At 40.7% G+C, this 21,896-nt stretch overlaps 1 protein-coding gene across 6 annotated transcripts in view; it reads left to right on the forward strand.

The window, feature by feature from the left end:
- The window catches only part of MAP7 (microtubule associated protein 7), a 297,916-nt gene extending 285,581 nt beyond the window's left edge, over positions 1–12,335 (forward strand). For 4 of the 6 annotated variants that reach the window (XM_029596499.1, XM_029596495.1, XM_029596493.1 and 1 more), the window contains exons 13-18: positions 606–710; positions 947–997; positions 1,089–1,140; positions 4,943–5,075; positions 8,945–9,177; positions 10,580–12,335. In XM_029596499.1, coding sequence (XP_029452359.1) covers positions 606–710; positions 947–997; positions 1,089–1,140; positions 4,943–5,075; positions 8,945–9,177; positions 10,580–10,590 — 585 coding nt within the window. In that variant the 3' untranslated portion in view covers positions 10,591–12,335. The remainder of the gene's footprint in view (positions 1–605; positions 711–946; positions 998–1,088; positions 1,141–4,942; positions 5,076–8,944; positions 9,178–10,579) is intronic. The other 2 variants (XM_029596494.1, XM_029596496.1) reach the window with 1 other exon arrangement.
- The last annotated feature ends 9,561 nt before the right edge of the window (positions 12,336–21,896 follow it).

The raw sequence follows: 21,896 nt of genomic DNA on the forward strand, positions 1-21,896 counted from the left end.
ACCCCCTATCTAACTAGCCTCCATTTTACCCTAGTAACCCTGACCCTTAAAACCCCGCTAACTATCCTTTTTTTTTTTTCTACTTACATGCAGCCCATAGCACAAGCAAGTGACACGGTTGTGGGATTGCGGCGTGCTAGTGTGCGTAACTGACTACATGCTACAGTCCCGGCCTGCCCAGACCATGCCCTCATCCCGCCCCTTTTTCAGCAAACCTTTTTTATCCGTCTACTGGGAGATACGCGTGTGGCTGCGGGCCTTTTGAAGTCCGTGTGGCCTGCACGCATCCGAGTCACGCACATATCTCCCGGTTTTGCCACGCGCAGGCCTTTGAAAACCTACCTCTTAGGTTTTAAATTGATACTCTAGTTTGAAATCTTCTCTTTAACATTAGGATTCAATGCTTATCTACTTGAGTCTTAGAAAAAAAAATAGAAATTGTTTCCTTGTCCCCATACTAAAATGTGGTTAGTGTTAAATTTCTGTATGGTATCTTCTGTTAAGCTGAAGTTGATACAGATCTCAAAAAGTGCTATAGCTGTAAATATGAAACCGCTTTTACAAGTCAAAAATATATATTTGTCTTATGGTGTCTTTTTATATAGAAAGAAGAAGAGGAAGTACGTCTTCAAGAAGAGGCTGAACGGATTCGACTGGAGCGTGAAAAACATTTCCAAAGAGAAGAACAAGAACGTCTAGAAAGAAAGAAGGTCAATAAACAAATATACTAAGTACAGTGTCTAATCTACACTAGAACAATGAATGTTCAAGACTTAATAAATATACAGACTTCCTTATATTGCTGCTGTTGACCCAGAAATGCCCTCACATATGACAGAAAATAAGCATTTTGCTACCATTGATGATGTCCAGATAATACAATTTTGCAAACTAGTATTGTTCTTGGAATCATACATAGTAAGCATTTTTCCCCTTTTCTTCCTAGCGTCTTGAGGAGATTATGAAAAGAACTAGGCGAAGTGAGGCAGCAGATAAGGTAGGTGCACATCATTGTAGAACTTTAGGTAGTATTCTATATTTCAATTATCTTTTTAATCAGATGCCTCTATTTTTTTTTTATTTTGTAGCAATCAAATGCTCAGAGAAATGGAGAAATCTCCAAGACTCCTGAAGAGCCAGGTATTATTTAATAACTACATAGTTTTCAGCTAAACAAGTTCCAAACTATAAGAGATGACAAGCTATAGTAGAGTCACCACCTGGCATCATGATCAATGGAATATTCTGATTTAATTCTATTTATTACAAAGAACTCTGGAATTTTCAGTCCTTGTTTTTAGTTTTGTGAAGTAGGCTTCAAATTAAAATTGTTTTTTTAAATTTAAGTTTAAAAAAAGAGCTTGAAAAAAAAGTTACGTTCTCAGTGGAACCAGTTGAACATCATGATTAGCTAAACAGTTTAGGCAAAATAATTAGCTAAACAAATTCACAGTTATAGCCTGAGAATACGTAACAGACTATGTCTTGCATGATAAATTTCAAAATAAAGAGAAGAACAGCATTGCCACTATTACCTATTTGTTAAATAGTACTTTTTTAGCATATCTTTAGAGAACTTATCAAAAGAAATGAAATGAAATGAACTTCAGGCATATATTATGTAATTGGTTGGGTTGAAAGAAATACCAGAGGTTCATCAGGTTCAGCTTTTTGATTGCCTAACAGCTCTCTACATGATATATGCATATATGTATCATATGTATCTACATGATACATGCATATATGTATCATATGTATCTAGTTTAAAACCCCTGCTTCTTTTCTCTGTTCCAAGTTATATTACTCCCTTGTTTTATTGTAACTGCAACTCTTAACTTTCACTTGTATATTGTTTACTATTACTACTACCTTTATAATTTATGTTATTTATTGTTATTTATTGTTATTTATTGTTATTTATGACCTCCTGTTACCTCTTCACTTGTTAATTGTAAACCGACATGATGCGATACCCATCGCGAATGCCGGTATAGAAAAACTTAAAATAAATAAAAAAAATAAATAAATGATGATCCAGGGAAAATGCAATGCACCTGTATCCAATTAGGCAGCAATGAACTGATCAAAATTCCTTGATGACCCCAAATATGGTTCCCAGGTTAAAATCATTGGATTAGAACATTTTATATCACTGTATTGTTACATGCACCAGTATCTTTTTTTTATTTTCTTTAAAAACTTGTTGAATTTACTTTTAAACTAATTTAGTATTCTAGCCGGTGCTCCTGCCGGTGTCGAAATATTACATAATTTCACTTTAGCTAATTTTCTTGGTCCCAAAAGTAATACATGTTCACATAATCTTTTTCATTAATGGGTTTAGTGAAACAAGAGCTGGAAAAATGATCTGGAAATGCAGAGATAAATAGATAAAACAGTTAAGAAAGCGGGTGCAAATGAAAGAGAAGCTTGCTACGAGTAATGATGGGCACACACATTTTTAGCTACATTAACAAAAGAAGAAAATGCAGAGGGTGGGACCGTGAAACCAAAAGGCAAAAGGAAAGAATACGGGAGCAAAAAAAAAACTGCTTGTACTGGTACAAATATTGCAGGTACTTTTTACGTGCACAGTTTGCAGCAATAATCACAGCAAAATTACACACGCAAAGGTGAATTTTAAAACCAGTGCGCAGGCGCACATTTATACGTTCTACATGTGTATATGCGCACATTATAAAATAGCCTGGCTGCATGCACAAGTGCACCCAATTTTAAGTACATGCACAACAAAGCCGCTTCTACCACATAAGTAGGGACATTTTAAAAGTGGTGTGCGCCGATCCCGTTTCTCGTTTTATCATTTCCTCCCCAGCTCACCTAGTTAACTAGGTCATCCAAACACCCCTGGTCTAATTGGCTGTACACCCCCCCAGTTACCCCAGATCCTTTACACCCTTCCGAAATAGCTTCTTAGTTGGGTTTGTTTGTTGTTTTTTTTACTTACACACCATCCAATGCAGAAGCAAAGTTATGCGGCAGGGGACCTTGGTGCGCGTCGGACCGCGCAAGAATTTACGCACAAACGACTGGCTCAAGTCTCAAAGCGCCCATGTACCGCTCATGCCCCCTTCCTTTTTTGAGAAGTTCCAAGGTGTGCACGCTGCAGGAGATATGCAGATATCCAGGCGGCTTTTATAATCTGCTTGGCACGCACCAGCTTAACCCATTCACACGTCCCCTAATTTATGTGCACGCCTGGCTTTTAAAATTCACCTTGTAGTTTGCTTTGATTATTGCAGTGCCACGTGCTGCCTTCCGGCCTAACATCAGCCCCATCTTTCTTTACCAAATGGCTCGCCGTAGTGGTGGTACGTGCCTTTCCCTGTTTGGATAATTAGGGAGTCAAAAGCATATTTAGGGTGGATGCCACAGAATCAGTGTGCAAAACTATCCTGGTGTTGAAGTTATTAAAGTTCATAACTACTCCCACTTGAGTCTGCCGTCTGAACTGGAGTTTATTGGAGCGCTGCTGGACACTTCTCATGCAAGAGCCACTGCATGTGTATGCCATGGAAGAGAGAAGAGTGAGGGGGCTAGAATAGATCCGTTCAAATGCCGAAAAGATATGAACAATGTGAATGAGGCAAGGGAAATTTGATTTTTTTTTTTTGGGGGGGGGGGTGCAGGTTTTGGGGAAAAGGAAATTTACAGCAAGTGGTTATTATATAAAGCTTAAGGGTCTGTAGATTTTTAACAGCAAGTTAAAGAATTATCTCTTCACAGAATGTAATATGCATAGAATATTGCAAGAAGTGGTAGGAATAAAATCAGCAACGGAATTCAAGAAAGCGTGGAATAAAAACTGAAGATTCTTTGCAATTTTGAAGAAAAGTTAAAGCAAGATATGAATAGTCTGGATTGCTGTAGCTTGGGAAAATAGGCAGACTTAGATGGCCTTGATGCCTTTATTGAGTATCATATTTTGTTTCTCTTGGAAAGCCACTAGTTATATCCATTCTTTACCTCACTATAGGCGACACCGATACCTATGGTCTCTTCATTTGGGAAGGCTTTTTTTTTTTAAGTGAAAATAAATGTTAAATCTCTTACTGGGTTGAGTCAGTTCTGTGGCTTAGTGGCAAGTGTTTGGAGTGCCATAAAGAAGACCTGGGTTCGATTCCAGAGCTGGGCTTCCATTCCTCGGTCCAACTGGGGATGCTGTAGCAGGCAGCGTTCATAACCTCTGGGTTGGGAGTGCGGGAGTCTCAGTCAACGGTGACTTAGAGGCCATTTTAGGCAGGTTCCGGTCAGAGGGCGCAATCTGAAGTGCCTAAGCTAAGGACTGTCACTGAAATGGCTGGGCTAAGGTGGGAAAAGGATATAAAATAGGGGGAAAAAACTCAAATAAGCTGTGAATGAAGGCTCATGATGTGGTAACCCAATGGGAACTGGTTCGGTTTAACTGGAAGCCCAAAGAATAGGGGAAAACTCATGGCCCAAAAACCCTCTTGCTGGGAATATTTTGTTAAATTTTGAATTGTGTCTTTATTCATTGGCTAGAAAGTAAAATCTTGTGTAAAGTGGTATTTTCTGTATTCTGGGAAAACAAATGTACAATATCAGTCATGGGGTATACAATACATGTTAAAATTCAGGTACTAAATGTATATTCCTTATTGTATTTCGATTGTAAACCGTTGTGAAGGCTACGCCAATGTGACAGTATAGAAAACAATAAAAACCATAAACCATAAAATAAATTAAAGTTTATTTTTATGTATGTTCCTGACTATCAGCACTTTCTATATTTTGTTACCACACAAAGTACTGTAATAAGAAAAAGAACTGAAGAAAGAGATAATAAATGAGAGGATTGTGTAATCCATGGCTGTCAAGAACTTTTCAGTACATTTTTTTTGCTCTGCTAAATCTGTGTTTGTAAGTATTATATAGGTATAATTTATTTTTATTATTGTAGATACCCCACCATCTTCGTTACAGTCAGAGCAGGAATCACAGCTCCAGTACACAAGAGAAGTCCCTCGTAATGGAGAACCAGCAACCCCTGCCCAAATGCTCATGACTCATCACCCAGTAGTAACTGTAGACAGGTGAGGATTTTTTAGGAGAATATACTGAATTATAGCATAAATTCTGTGCTTATTTTCTTCTTGAATACGTTTAGCTCATGCTTGGTGTTCATTAATTCTGCCTGGATTTTACATTTCTTCAGTATTGAATATATTTATAACAACTCACATATGGGTCATTTGACATTGAGCACATACTCCACCAAAGGAAACATCAACAAGTTTTCAAATCCAACCCAAATGATGCTTTCTCCTAGACTAGGTGCCTCAGTTTCTTTCATGGCACTTAACCTAGAAGGATCCCATCTTCAGTCTTCTGTCTCAGTGTATACCTATATTGCAATCTCTCTGCCTAATTTTTTTAGGTTTTTGATCATTTAGATATTTTAATAGTTTCTCTTTTTATTTTTGAATGATTGCCTAAATTGTTCCAGCTGCTCATTTGAACCTTTTGTCTGCATCATAGAAACAAAGCATATTGACTTCCCTATGGGTACAGATACATGCATTGTCCCATAACAGTCATACCTTTACTCACATTGAGTGGAGGCACTTCCAGAGCCATAGAATGCAACACCATCACATAGTTTTGAAGGGAATAAGTATCTGCAGGCTTGCGCTCATTGGGGCGGATTTTCAGAGCCCTGCTCGCGTAAATCCGCCCAAAACCGGGCGGATTTACGCGAGCAGGGCCCTGCGCGCCGGGAAGCCTATTTTACATAGGCCTCCCGGCGCGCGCAGAGCCCCGGGACTCGCGTACGTCCCGGGGTTCTCGGAGGGGCGCGTGTCGGGGGGCGGGGCCGGAGCGCGCGGCGTTGCGGGGGCGTGTCGGCAGCGTTTTGGGGGCGGGTACGGGGCGTGGCTACGGCCCGGGGGCGTGGCCGCGCCCTCCGTACCCGCCCCCAGGTCGCGGCCCGGCGCGCAGCAGGCCCGCTGGCGCGCGGGGATTTACGTCTCCCTCCGGGAGGCGTAAATCCCCCGACAAAGGTAAGGGGGGGGTGTAGACAGGGCCGGGTGGGTGGGTTAGGTAGGGGAAGGGAGGGTAAGGTGAGGGGAGGGCAAAGGAAAGTTCCCTCCGAGGCCGCTCCGATTTCGGAGCGGCCTTGGAGGGAACGGGGGGAGGCAGCGCGGCTCGGCGCGCGCAGGCTATACAAAATCGATAGCCTTGCGCGCGCCGATCCAGGATTTTAGTGGATACGCGCGGCTCCGCGCGTATCTACTAAAATCCAGCGTACTTTTGCTTGAGTCTGATGCGCAAGCAAAAGTAGGCTGATCGCGCTTCTTTTAAAATCTACCCCATTATGTCTAGTGGTTTATTTTCTTAAAGGTTTTATTTTCTATTTCAAATATATTTGTCTCATTTTCATTTTTGTTTCAAGTAATGAAATTTAATGTGGACAAGTGCAAGGTGTTGCATATACTTTAAAATTGTCGGCTCAGTGTGCTGCAGCAGTCAAAAAAGCAAACAGAATGTTAGGAATTGAAGGGAATGGTAAATAAAACGGAACATGTCATAATGCCACTGTATCGCTCCATGGTGAGACCGCACCTTGAATACTGTGTACAATTCTGGTCGACGCATCTCAAAAAAGATATAGTTGGGATGGAGAAAGTACAGAGAAGGGCAACCAAAATGATAAAAGGAATGGAACTGCTCCCCTATGAGGAAAGGCTGAAGAGGTTAGGACTTTTCAGCTTGGAGAAGAGACGGCTGAGGGGGGATATGATAGAGGTCTTTAAGATCATGAAAGGCCTTGAACGAGTAGATGTGAATCGGTTATTTATACTGTCAGATAATAGAAGGACCGGGGGAATTCCATGAAATTAGCAAGTAGCACATTTAAGACTAATTGGAGAAAATTCTTTTTCACTCAATGCACAATTAAGCTCTGGAATTTGTTGCCGGAGGACGTGTTTAGTGCAGTTAGTGTAGCTGGGTTCAAAAAAGGTTTGGATAAGTTCTTGCAGGAGAAGTCCATTAACTGCTATTAATCAAGTTTACTTAGCTAATAGCCACTGCTATTAATTGCATCAGTAGGATGGGATCTTCTTGGTGTTTGGGTACTTGCCAGGTTCTTGTGACCTGGTTTGGCCTCTATTGGAAACAGGATTTCTTAGTGTCCAGACATATTAATTCAGAAGCAGTGGGTTATGCACCTCTGCCAGCAGATGGATATGGAGCAAAGCTGACATCACAGTATATATACTTCTGCAGTGACATCAGCCTGCCAGTATTCTCCGTCTCCAGTAGATGGTGGACATGCATCTCCCTACTGGGAATTGCTTCAAGTTTTATAAGAAGAAGAAAGAAGGCAATTTAATTCACCCTGCTCTCCTGCAGTGATACCAAATGGTCCCTCGTCCAGTTGAGAATTCCTGAAGTGATTTCCATGGTCCCTCAGATGAGTGCCTTGGTCTGGTACCTGGTTTTTCAGCTGGTGAGGACTTAGCTGTTCAAACAGCTGAAAGGCAGCAAGTACAGGAAACTGAGCATGGTGGTGTGACGGTATATGCCCTCTCCCTCTGCAGCTGGAGACTGTATCTGTACTCAGCTGGGACTGGCTGAGCTCAGATAAAGCTTAAAAAAAACAGAATAGAGAGAGAGGGTTTTTTTCAGGGCTTCCTCCTTCCTCTGGTCTCCATATTTGGCGCGCCGATCCAATGTTCGTTCCCACCCCCAAGGGAGGTTAAGGAAGATGGGCAGCCTGCCGAGTTAAGCAGCCCTTTTTGGCTAGGCCCCACTCTTGGGCTTTTCTCTGTGCATTGCATGGTAGGCCATGATGGTGTTTTCACACATTTTTTTCATGAGTGTTAGACTGCCCTCTTCAGGATCGTCAGATTATGCGAGTGCATCCAGCTGTACTTCCAAATTGTATACAATTTTTGGATGCTTAGTTAGGCACCTGCTTGGGCATCCAGGTAGTAGCAGTGTCTGTTAAGCGCGCTTACCTGTATGCACAATTTGGGCTGCACTGAGGGTGCTCAGTTATTTGGGCACTCATCAAGCACAGGGTTTTGTGCTTAAGTTTGGAATGCCTAAGTTCTGGACGCTTAAATTTTGGACACATATTCTACAGCACAAATTCAGCTGGACGCATACCTTTCAGTCGCCTGTTAAGCGTACTGACAGACTGATAGCGCCTACAGCTAAGAAACCTAAGCGCCTTTCCCTCTGTGCTGCTTGTCATATTCGGGCATCTCAGCCTGGCGTTCCCTCTAACTTGTGCCAACACTACTTAGAGGCTCAGGGAGAATTACCTTTGTCTGATTTTACTAAGCCTGGTTCTAACCAGCCTGAGGAGGGCCTGGGTAAAGTCATGTCAGGAGGGGAGCACAAGATGTCATAAATCTCGCCTAGTCCCTGAAGAAGATGGTTTTCGTCGAAACACTGGCAGTGTCAGGTAGACAGCTCCATTTTCGCAGAAGTTGTATGGTTTCAAAATGAGATGATGACATCCAACTTGGAGACTAGATAAGTATAAAATAACCTTTTGGATAGTAATATGTGATCTGGGGTGACCGTGTGGGAGAGAGCAATCCTTAGACAATTCATACATCACAAGAAAGACGTTCACAAATAATTTTAATGATAAAAAATTTATATCACATGAATACCACCGAGTTGGGAACTCTTGCAATTGAAAATCTATAAACATTTAAAATGGTCTACATAAATATTGAAGCTATAACCAATGTATGGTTTTAGCTCATACAAGTGATACTGGACATCAGTGTACATTATACTCTATAGTCCTCTGTTGTTTATTTAGGAGTATATTATAGAAAGGACTAATAAAGTTGTGTAATTTGTAGTTTAGCCTGTAAAGAACACCTGTGAAATAAGTTGTATGTATTTCGTTTTTCAATAGTCCATTTTAAATGTCTTTCAGTACCCTCAATACAGAAAAACAAGCAAATGAGAATGGAGTATCTGTGCAGAATGATAGTTTCGAAGAAATCATCAACTTACCTGTTGAATCTAAACCATCCAGATTAGAGTCCCTCGGTACTGGTGGAAGTAATAACCCTCCAATTAATTTGAATCCAGTTATAGCCTTTGAAGAGACAGGAACTCTAGGCCCTTTGCCTCAAGTAGATAGCGTGCAAACACAGCAAACAGCAGGTAAGTGTGCCTTAGACTGAAATTTGTACTTTGATGGACTTAACATAGAAAGATCATCAGTGAAGAGAAGTGGAATCTGAATTGTCATAATGCATGATCGAGAAAATGATATGGCTCATGTAAGATCCCATCAAGAAGATAAAGCACCCAGAATTGAGGGCATAATTTATGCAGCAATAACCTGGAGGAAGAAACTGATTGATTATTTCCTGACAACGTTGTCTTTGTGGATGAAGGCCCTTTATTTTTCTGGGCAGTAATATTTTGGTCTGAAAAGCTAATTATGTGTTCTGCCTATATTAACTAAATGTCCTAAAACAATTTAAGTGATGTTTCCAGCATATATGCTTTTTCAGGTTCCAGCATGAGAAGTGAACCGAGTATTGCCTTGGTAATATTTACCAGTAGGAAGACATCCTATTTAAAGGAATATTGAATATAAGCAAAGCATGATGTGAGATTTGTACCATATCCATGAAGTTTATCATGTATTTTTAGAATTTTCTTGTAGTTTTATTTTTTCTCACTGAACTCCTCTATCTTTTTAGCCATTTTATATTTGTATGGTCGCCATCAGTTTGTGGTATAATTGAGGGTACATTGCTAGGGGACAAGGTTGGGCAGACTTCTGGGACCAAGTGCCCCAGTGGGAGCCTGGTCTGGTTAGTAGGGTCAATGAGAGTCTCCTCTGAAGTTAAAGGGAGGGGCCTAGTGGCAACATCATTTCCTACCAGAAGTAACATACTGTCGCCATCATGGACCCACAACCTGACTCACCTTCATGGGTCAAATTGAAAAATCCTAAGGGCTGGATATAATATTTGCTCACTTCTAGTATTGGATCATAATGGAAACTGCAGTGCCAGGTTTTAGTATATATTTCAAAATTCCAATCTTGGAGGTGAATATCTCATGTAGCTTCTGTCTCTTCCGTACATTTTTCCCTAACTCTGGTCCCTACCTCTGGCCCTCAAACAGATATATTTTCAGATTAGCCAAAATATGTAAAGTAACTATGTGATCAATGTGCAAATATTCACAACAAATATATAGAAAATGTATCTTGAAAACCAGATCTGACTGGAGGCCACAGAGCCAACTGGTATGGTAGACTATAGTCCTTCCTTCTGTGAGAAAGTGCTTATCTGGAGCAGTAGGTTATCTTCTCTCGTACATCATACTAATGCTTCTCTATAGGCCTAGTAACTGGAATTCTGCATGAATAAGTTAAAATGAACTTTTGATAATTGGGTTATGAATGGGTTGATCAGAGCTGACTGTGCTGTATCCATATGCTATTTCTTTGACCTTTTGCAGAAAAGGCGGTTTACTTTAAACTTGCTTTTAGGTAATGATCATATATAGTTCTGATTTGTCTTCTCTTTTGCTGCTTTTATTCTAGAAGTTATATGAGACATTCTTCTGAAGAACCAAAGGCAAAGTTAGTAAACATCCTTACAGCAGATGGAGTTCATCCCAGCTACAAAGGAGTGTGTGTTTTCCTACAGATTTCTGAATTTTATCTTTCTGAAAGACCTTTAATGAAACCATCTGAAGAAACAATAGGAACAGAGTGGATTATCTTTCTAAAATAGTTTTTCAGTGACAAAAATTATGGTTAGTGTGCATTACATAAAATGGCTTTTACCAACAGGCTGCTTTTAGCAAATCAATATGTTCTGCAGTTTCAATTACAAAAAAATTAAATATATTTGAATAAGGTAGCTCTGGACTTGATAAGGAAGAAAAGACCAGGTCAAGATGGATATTCAAATGTAAAGGCTATCATGTGAAATTGGCTAGAGACTCTTAAAATCTTCCTGATTAATACTTGAAAATAAACCCTTATTGCCCTATGAATAGGGCAAATGAGTTGTCATTATTTAAACAGATTGATTTAAATGCTATTGTAAAGAACTCCATTTATAAGGACAGAAATATAGTCCGTTTCAGGTTCTCTTCTGTGTATCTCCTATGTGTAGATTCTATACATTTTAAGCCTGTTTGTTCTCTTGCGTTTTGTTTCAAAGCAGGTTTTAAAATGTGAAAATTGAAAGAAGGAAAAAACGGGTTTTATTTCACAAAAGCACCTATGATTATACTGGAAAATATTTAAGGATTTTATTTTTAGGGGTTTGGTTTTTTTTGCACAAGAAAATTGTGCAACAAATAAATTAGGCCATTGTGTTAAGCAATGCTGCAAAATTGATTTTGCTTCATTCTAGGTTTGTTCATGGTAAAAAAAAACCAAAACATAAAATCCTTTACATTCTGTAAATTGCTGTTTTATAACCATGGAGGATTTGTTTTCTTAGCCTTATCAGATTGTTTGAAAAATCAAATGATGGTTTTACAGTCTTTGATTTTTGCTCGTTCCAGAGCAGATAAAAAATAATGGCATGTTTACTCTCATTTTTTGTTTTTGAGAAAACATATTTTATTATTGGTGGTGACTTGAATATGTCTTTGTTTTTCCATTACCATCTCTGTCTCTCACTCAAACAGACAAGTCACTGTTGTTGCTACTGAGCATGAGTATACAGTCTTGCACTTTTTGCTTTTGTAAACCATGCACTTAAGGGTAAAATTGACTGCTGTTTTACTTTGCATCATAGGAGCTACCAATAGGCAACCTTAGAGAAAACTATATGACCAAGGTACTTATTCAGCCAAGCGTGATAATGCTATACAAAGAATGTGTGACAGGTTGACTTTAAACAGCTACAGGGTGTGTATTTTGTCATAAAGGAAATGGGTATTTTTTTTTACTCAGTAAGAGAAAACTATTTCATCTACAAGAAAATATTTAAAAAAATTAAAAAATAATCGATCAATGTTTTAATAAGTCTGAGAGAATAAAATTTGGTTCCTTTTCTCTTTTCTTTATAGTCTTTATGTCAGTGTACATAGAAGTTATATTTAAAAACTGTCCAAATTATGTAGTTTTTATTTTTATTCCATATGGCATGTAATTACAAAATAAAATTTGTTTTTAATTGTAATTTTTATATGTATATTCATGTGGTTCTCTTTGTTAGAATGTTAACTAGGGCCAGTTTCTGCCTGTATATTATTCTCTTGTGGTTTTTCATTTCATATTATCACAAAACATTTGGGGCTAGGGTGGATTTTCAGTAATAGAAACTTAAAAATGAGAAAAATGTGCTTCCTTTTTTTATTAAAAAAATACCTGAGACTTGATCATAAAGTTGTGTTAATACAATAAAATGAGGAAAATAGAAAAAACTGAAAGGTGCAGCTGCAAAGGTTAAAAGTGTTCAACAGGCTTGGACATTGTTTAAAAATACAATCATAGAAACACAGTCCAGATGTATTCCATACATTAAGAAAGGTGGAAGGGAAGGCAAAACGATTATCAGCATGGTTAAAAGGTGAGGTGAAAGAGGCTATTTTAGCCAGAAAAACATCCTTCAAAAATTTGAAGATGGATCTATCTGAAGGAAATAGAAAAATTATAAGTATTGTCAAGTTAAGTGTAAAACATTGATAAGACAAGCTAAGACAGAATTTGAAATTAAATTGGCCGTAGAGGCAAAAACTCATAATAAAACTTTTTAAAATATACCTGAAGCAAGAAACCTGTGAGGGAGTCTGTTGGATCATTAGATGACCAAGGGGTTAAAGGGGCTCATAGAGAAGATAAGGCCATTGCAGAAAGACTACATGAATTATTTGCTTCTGTGTTTACTAATGAGGATGTTGGGGAGATACCAGTTCCGGAGATGGTATTCAGTGGTGATGACTCAGACGAACTAAACCAAATCACTGTGAACCTGGAAGATATAATAGACCAGATTGACAAACTAAAAAGTAGCAAACTAAATTTAATAGTAGCAAACTAAATATAATAGTAAATAAATTTAATAGTAGCAAACTAAATATAATAGACCAGATTGACAAACTAAAAAGTACCTGCTCCCCCATCCCCTGGTCAGACCACTCGTTGATAGTTACAAAACTAGCCATTAATCAAAAACAGACCCCTGTTGCTTCCAAATCCTCCATCCAATTCAGGAAACCTTGTTCAATGGACGCACTCAACAACAGCCTTGCCAAAGACCTATCCAAACTGGACTTCACAGATGCTGATACCGCAATTAATTCCTGGCAAACAATCACACACGCAGTAGCAAACTCAATTTGCCCATTATCCTCAAAAATTATCAACCCAGCACGCTCGAACAAAAAACCCTGGTTCTCTACGGAATTAAGAAAACTCAAACAAGACCTACAACACAAGGAACTACGCTGGCGGAAAGACCCCTCCCCCACATCATTGGCTACTTACAAAACAGCAATGAGCTTCTACAGAACATCGATCACCCGCACCAAACGAGATTTTTATGCCAAAAAAATACACGGTTTCCTATACGACCCGAAAACGCTCTTCTCATATGTGGCAGCCCTCACCACTCCCACTTCCCCTACCTTCTCAGAAGAAGAAGCCCAAAACAAATCTACAGAGTTGGCGATTTTCTTTGACAACAAAGTCAAAAACCTACTTGGCCCACTGGCAACATCCAACAAATCTTCAATAGCCTTACAACCCCCCAGCCAAACTCCTAGCCAAAATCCATCCTCTACTATTCTTAAACAGACGCTAGTATCTCTTGAACCTACATCATCCCTGGAAATAGAATCGATTATCAAGAAAATGAAACCCTCATCTCACCCTCTAGACCAAATACCAACCAAACTTCTCCTCACCATTCCCAACACCATTGCCAGATCTCTGGCAGACATCATAAATTGTTCCCTCAATCAAGGATCTGTCCCTGACTCCTTAAAAATTGCTTCGCTGAAACCCTTACTAAAAAAACCCAATCTGGACCCAGCCAACCCAGCAAATTTCCGCCCCATCGCAAACCTACCTTTTATAGCTAAAATAATGGAAAAACTTGTCAACTTCCGTCTCACCGACTACTTGGACTCCCACAATATCTTATACCCTTCTCAATTCGGTTTCAGGAAACGCCTAAACACAGAATCCCTCCTTCTTTCTTTAACGGACACCATCCTGATGGGCCTTGACAAGGGACAATCTTACCTCCTAGCCCTACTCGATATTTCTGCGGCGTTTGACACGGTAAATCACGACATCCTCATCAGCCGTCTAATGGAAATAGGCATCTCTGGCTCTGCACTGCTCTGGTTTAAATCCTTTCTGAACAACAGGCACTACAAAGTTAAAATAAACGACAAAGAATCCCACCCCGTCCCATCAAAACAAGGAGTACCACAGGGCTCTTCTCTGTCCCCTACCCTGTTTAACATATACCTACTTCCTTTATGCCAGCTGCTCAATAGCCTCAACCTCATCCATTTTATATACGCAGACGATGTGCAAATCATAATCCCCATCTCGGACCCCATCTCCTCAACTCTAAATTTCTGGAACGACTGCCTACATGCCATCAACCAGCTTCTCACGAATCTCAACCTGGTCCTAAATACGTCCAAAACGGAACTCCTGGTTATCTCCCCTAGCGATAACCACCCCTTCACTAATAACACAATAACCCCACTAGCAAGCCATGTCAGAGACCTTGGGGCCACCCTTGACTCCAGAATGAATTTCAAAAAATTCATTAACGCTACAACTAAAGAATGTTTCTTCAAGCTACAGGTCCTGAAGCATCTAAGACCGCTCTTACACTTCCAGGATTTCCGTTCTGTGCTTCAAGCAATACTGTTTTCAAAGATTGACTATTGCAACGCTCTTCTACTCGGTCTCCCCGCCTCTTCGACCAAACCTCTACAGATGCTGCAAAACGCAGCAGCCAGGATCCTTACAAACACACGGCGCAAGGACCACATCACACCTATCCTAAAAATCTTACATTGGCTTCCTATTCAACATAGAATACTGTTCAAAGCTCTCACTATCATCCACAAATCGGTCTACCAACAATCCTCTCTCCAACTCACCTTCCCTCTGGAACTACTTACATCTTCAAGACCAATAAGAACTGCCTACAAAAGTAAGCTCAAGGCCCCTCCCAACAAATCATCAGTTCACAACTCCATCCACAAGCGAGCTTTTTCAACAGCAGGTCCCCTACATTGGAATTCGCTTCCTCAAGACTTACGCCAGGAACAATGCCATTTAACCTTCAGAAAAAAACTTAAAACCTGGCTGTTCACACAAGCCTATCGTTGAAGGATTCCATATTAACCAACTCTCTCTCACCCTCCAACCCACCCTTCTCCCTCCCCGCACTCCCAAACTTTTTTCTCTTTTTTCCCTTTTCCACTCGCAACCTCAACCCACCCTTTTCCCTCACCCCCGCCACTCCTCCCATCTGACATAACATGTATATTCCAGCTGTATATATTCCATATATATATATTTCCATGTATATTTCCGCTGATTATAATCCATGTTTTTTGTATTATTAATTTATTGTTTTATGTTAATTTATAGTTTGTAATTTTGTTAACTTATTGTTCAATTACTTAATTCTGTCCTATCTTCCGACATCCATGTTTTTACTCTCCCTGTTTTAATGTAACTTCTCTTTTCCACTTATACGTTAATTGATTTTTCCCCTTGTTCTAATGTAAACCGGTACGATAAGACCTGGTCTTGAGTGTCGGTATAGTAAAAGAAGTTAAATAAATAAATAAATAAAATCACCTGGACCAGATGGTATGCATCCCAGGGTTCTGAAAGAATTCAAAAATGAAATTTCAGATCTGTTAGTTAAAATTTGTAACCTATCATTAAAATCATCATTGTATCTGAAGACTGGAGGGTGGCCAATGTTACCCCAATAATTAAAAAGGACTCTGGGACAATCCGGTAAACTATAGACTAGTGATCCTGACTTCAGTGCCAGGAAAAATAGTGGAAACTATTCTAAAGATCAAAATCACAGAACATATGAAAAGACATGGTTTAATGGAATACAGTCAGCATGGGGGAAGGAAAGTCTTGCCTCACAAATTTGCTCATATTTTTTGAAGGGGTTAATAAACATGTGGATAAAGGTGAACTGGTAGATGTAGTGTATTTGGATTTCCAGAAGGCATTTGACAAATTCCCTCATGAGAAGCTTCTAAGAAATCTAAAAATTCATGGGATAGGAGGCAATGGCCTTTCGTGGATCACAAACTGGTTAAAAGACAGGAAACAGAGAGTAGGATTAAATGGTCAATTTTCTCAGTGAAAAAGGATAAACAGTGGAGTGCCTCAGAGATCTGTACTTGGACCGGTGCTTTTCAGTGTATTTATAAATAATCTGGAAAGGAATACGATGAATGAAGTAATCAGATTTGCAGATGATACAACATTAATTCAGAGTAGTTAAATCACAAGCAGATTGTGATAAATTGCAGGAGGACTTTACCAGACTGGAAGATTGGGCATCCAAATGGCAGATGAAATTTAATGTGGGCAAGTGCAAGGAGATGCATATAGGGAAAAATAGCCCATGCTTTAGTTACGCATTGCTAGGGTCCATTTTAGGAATTACCACCCAGGAAAAATATCTAGGCATCATAGTGAATAATACATTGAAATCATCAGCTCAGTGTGCTGCGGCAGTCAAAAAAGCAAACAATGTTAGGAATTATTAAGAAAGGAATGGTTAACAAAACAGAAAATGTCATAATGCCTCTGTATCGCTCCATGGTGAGACTATACCTTGAGTACTGTGTACAATTCTTGTCGCCACATCTCAAAAAAGATATAGTTGCGATGGAGAAGGTACAGAGAAGGGCGACCAAAATGATAAAAGGGATGGAACAACTCCCCTATGAGGAAAGGCTGAAGAGGTTAGGGCTGTTCAGCTTGGAGAAGAGACGGCTGAGGTCTTTAAAATAATGAGAGTTCTTGAATGAGTAGATGTGAATCGGTTATTTACACTTTCAGATAATAGAAGGACTAGGGGGGCACTCCATGAAGTTAGCAAGTAGCACATTTAAGACTAATTGGAGAAAATTCTTTTTCACTCAATGCACAATTAAGCTCTGGAATTTATTGCTAGAGGATGTGGTTGGTGCAGTTAGTATATCTGGGTTTAAAAAATGTTTGGATATGTTCTTTGAGAAGTCCATTAACTGCTATTAATCAAGTTGATTTAGGGAATGGCCTCTGCTATTACTGGCATCAGTAGCATGGGATCTTCTTAGTGTTTGGGTACTTGCCAGGTTCTTGTGGCCTGGTTTGGCCTCTGTTGGAAACAGGATGCTGGGCTTGATGGACCCTTGGTCTGACCCAGCATGGCATGTTCTTATAGTCTTATAGGCAGCTTATCGATGCAGCATGGGAGGACTTTTTAACGCTTCTGTCTTGTCTTCCACATGCAATCCTTTGTTGATCAAATATTATTGCATGGCTTTCTTTGAGGGAGCAGCTGTTATGGGGAGGATGCCTTAAGAAAGTGAACTGGCAGACTGGCTCCTGGCTGTGCTCATAGGGCAGCACCCATAGTTTTCATGACTGGTGCTGGGTTTATTGGAGTATATTTGTCCAATATTGGACTAGATTTGTTTAACAACTTCCTGCAGGAGGCCATGGAATATATTGTTATAGGAGGTTCAAGGGCAACATCTTATGGGGAGTTATGCTTAGGCCTTTGACCTGTGCCTGACTGTGGTGGGATACTTGAGCTTCGAACCTTTATTTTCTGGGAACGGGTTATTCCCTCGAGGTTTGGTATACTTGGACTGACTAGGTTCAGTCATCCTGGTGTGGGACCCTTACTGCTTGTGGAAGGTGCCCATTGAAATGTGATGCTTATGCTTACAGGTCAGGTGACCTGGGGGTAGAATATCCTGCTGGCTGTGGTGGGTAGACTGATGGGGCGGTGAGGGTAGGGTGATGGAAAAAAGTGGGAAGCTGTCGTGTTCTTGCTTGGGTACATACTATTGTTATAAAAGGCTATGGCTTTGACCTCCGCAAATTTGTTGTGCATTCAGTCTTAGCAGTATTTATAGTGCATGTGAGGATGGGTGCAGAGTGTGAGGCCTGTGGTCCAGAATACTGTTGTTATTTCTTTTTGAATGGTATCTAGATGTTGTAATTTGCTTCAGAAACAGATTTACACTTGAGGATCCCAGCACTGCATGGACAATTATGCATATTGTATACTAATTGTGCATCAAGATTAATAGCATAGTTACAAGTTTATAACCAGTGGCAGTGTGGAGATCAAGGATTGCCTAATTTTTTTATTTAACAAATGGGCTGTTTGATAGCCCCTCTAAATTGCTGTTTCCCAACCCTCTCCTGGAGGTGTAGCAAATCGGTCTGGTTTTCAGGATATCCATAATGAATATCCACAAGATAAATTTGCATACTTTGCAGACCCAGTGTATGCAAATCTCTCTCATGTATATTCTTCGTGGCAATCCTAAAAACACAACTGGCTAATTGTGTCTCCAGGAGAGAGTTAGGAGTCACTGCTGCAAATAAATATATGTTGGAATGTCAAGGCCGCCATGGCAGCGTGATCTGTCATTCCTTGGTAAAGAAGTTTTAGATTAATCACTAGCAGCTAGTGAGTCAATTTTTTAAACTCTTTATTTAAAGAAGAAGCATATAGAAATAAGGTGAAAACACTGAGCAATCAATCATAGAAATTACTATTGGGCCGATACAGTAAAGGTCGTGGGAGAGCGGGCGAGCGCCCAGGCCACTCTCCTGTGCGCGCGATTCAGGGGGAAAGAATATGCTAATGAGGGCCCGAGGTAAAAAGAGACGCTAGGGATACTAGCACATCCCTAGCGCCTCTTTTTGACAGGAGCGGCGGCTGTCAGTGACGCTCAATTTTGGCAGCCGATGCTCAATTTTGCCGGCGTTGGTTCTCAAACCCGCTGACAGCCACGGGTTCGGAAAACAGACACTAGCATAATTGAGTGTCCATCTTCCGACCCGCGGGCCGATTTTAAATTTTTATTTTTTATTTTTTTTATTTTTGGGGCCTCCGACTTAATATCGCTATGATATTAAGTTGGAGGGTGTACAGAAAAGCAGTTTTTTCTGCTTTTCTGTACACTTCCCCGGCGCCGGCAGAAATTAATGCAAGCCTTTGGGCAGGCGTTAATATTTTAAAGTAAAATGTGCGGCTTGGCTGCACATTTTACTTTCTGTATCGCGCGGGAATAACTAATAGGGCCATCAACATGCGGGCTAACAGAATCGGCCCGTATAAAAGTAAGAGCAGCCAATGATATATAAGGAAGCATTCACTCAGCCACGTAACATACACATATGCTCATTCGTAGTTAGCAAAGTTAAACAACGCGTTTCACAGCTGCATATTGAAAAGCTGAAATAATCATCCTTCCATCCCTCAGAATCGAGAGATTGTGTTTAATGAGCGGAAGGCCGGAGTAATGTCTCATGGACAAGTGGATGCCCATGGTTTGGTAGTTTATTAACTCTTAGTGCAGGTTTGATTGCATTGCAAAAGAGGGTGGATACGTCAGGGAATTGAATGTATAAATGATTTGTTGTGAAAAACCTCCAGTACACCAAAAATAAGGTATTTAGATGCTATATAGTTAGCTCTGCTTTTTCAGCACTGTAGCTAGCGCCACAGTAGGAATCCCCCTTTGTTTCTTTTGAAGCAATGAGATTTCTGTTCCACTTCAGCATATGATTTACATCTTAATGGGATAGTGTATGTCCATTTCTTTTGTGGGCTTTGTCATGTGGCCACTCCTTGCTTCTCATTTTATCTGAAAGTGCCATGTTAGAACAGCTCTGCAGGACTCCATATGATGATTTCCCACAAAAGAAGCCGAGACAGATGCAGTATCCTATCATGGTCTTAAGTGGTGGAACAAAAGCCTAGTAGCTTCAAAAGAAAATAACAAAAGGGGGAATCCTACACTATAGCTGCCTGTAGGCTGTGGGGAAAAAAAAAAGTGCTAGCTGAGGATGATTGTAGCAGCTCAAGATTTTATTCCGTCAGATAACCAGCAGCACAGGTTCATGAAAGAATAACCCTGTGGCGGGCTGTAGCGAATACTTCAAGTCTTCTTTATCATGATGGCTTGCAGACTGTCATGTGGTGCCATTTAAATGGCTTGCAAAGAGGCACTGGATGTTTTAACTCCTGTATTGCATGGTTGGAAGCTTTGCATCTTTGTGAAGCTTGTGAATGTGGAGAAGCGCAAGCGGCTGTCCATCTGCTGAAGGAGTATTGAAGGATGATAGGCTTTTCTCACTCGTGCTGCGCTGCACGGGCTAAGATCTGCTAGTCTCAACCACTGCCTGCTCATAAGAAGTCTCTGACTGTAGACAAGAGCCCTCCCGTTCTGATTCATAAGCCATAATTTATTATGCATGACCCTTATTTATTTAATAAATGCTAAATTTATAAACCCAAACAATATAACATGAAAAAATTATGAATTCAAAAAAAGACCTGTTATATGGATGTCAATAATCTGAGTGTGTACGATGCTGTAAAAAAATACGGCTATCGTGACTGTGAAGCCTATGTGTAGGCTTTAAAAATCCTGCTGGCCCCTGAAATCCAAGGGGAAAGGGTCTGATTATAGGTGACGTTCCTGTTCCGTCTCTTCCTTGTGTAGCTCCACCAGCTGTGAGTGGGGGCCTATGGGGCCTCCCCCGTAGGCTGATTTTTAAAGCCTACACATAGGCTTCACAGTCACGATAGCCGTATTTTTTTACAGCATCGTATGAAGGTACACTCAGATTATTGACATCCATATAACAGGTCTTTTTTTGAATTCCTTATTTATTTAATCCATTTTTTTATTCTGCCAAGTCATACATTCAACGTGGATCACAACATTTACATACATAAATTAATACTCAACTACATACCCTTATCTTTTTTTCTCATGTGCATGCCATCTGGGATAGGAGAGGAGAGAAACTATTGCTTCCATGCTCATGAACTGATGTCTGCATGGAGAAAGAATATGAAGGTGATGTTACGTTTGGTGGCTTGTGGGACGCTCCCTCAAGCCGCCGCACTCACCTCAACACCACTGGTCCACTGGGCCTCCCTCCTGCAGTGGATGCTGCTGACCTCCACCCGCATGGCAGGACGCCACCTCGGCCACCCGCCGTCTGCGTGCATCCTTAGCCGCGGAGGCGGCTGGCATTGCCAGATTTAAAGGGTCTGTGGTGGGAACAGGCCGCGGTGCCCCCATGATGATGTGACTTTGAGAGCCCTATTTTAAAGGCTTTCCTGCCATTTCCTCTTTGCCTCAGCAACGGGTTGCCTCCATCTTGTGTGTAGTGGGAGCGGCTGCTTCCTGGCTCCTGCTTTCTTACTCCAATCTCTGCCTCGTCTCTCCAGCCTTTTCAGACTTGTCTTATCCAGTCCTTCCCGCCCTGCTGTGTCAGTCCTTCTTGTCTCCTAAGCCTGCCCTCAGACTGACTTCTGGATCTGACCCTAGCCCGGACTTTGTTCTCAATCTGCCTTTGACCTTTCTCTGGATACTGACCATTCTTGTTTGCTGCCTGCCACTGACCCCTGCCTGGACATTGACCCTTTTTAGCTTGCCGCCCTCCTCTGACCCTAGTCCGATGCTGGACCTGTGCTTACACCACTTCCATAGAGACTCTCACCTAAGACCTGCTGGCCCCTGAAATCCAAGGGGAAAGGGTCTGATTATAGGTGACGTTCCTGTTCCGTCTCTTCCTTGTGTAGCTCCACCAGCTGTGAGTGGGGGCCTATGGGGCCTCCCCCGTAGGCTGAGCCAACCTCTCC

The sequence above is a fragment of the Rhinatrema bivittatum genome, chromosome 3 (assembly GCF_901001135.1).
Source record: "Rhinatrema bivittatum chromosome 3, aRhiBiv1.1, whole genome shotgun sequence".
NCBI lineage: Eukaryota > Metazoa > Chordata > Amphibia > Gymnophiona > Rhinatrematidae > Rhinatrema > Rhinatrema bivittatum.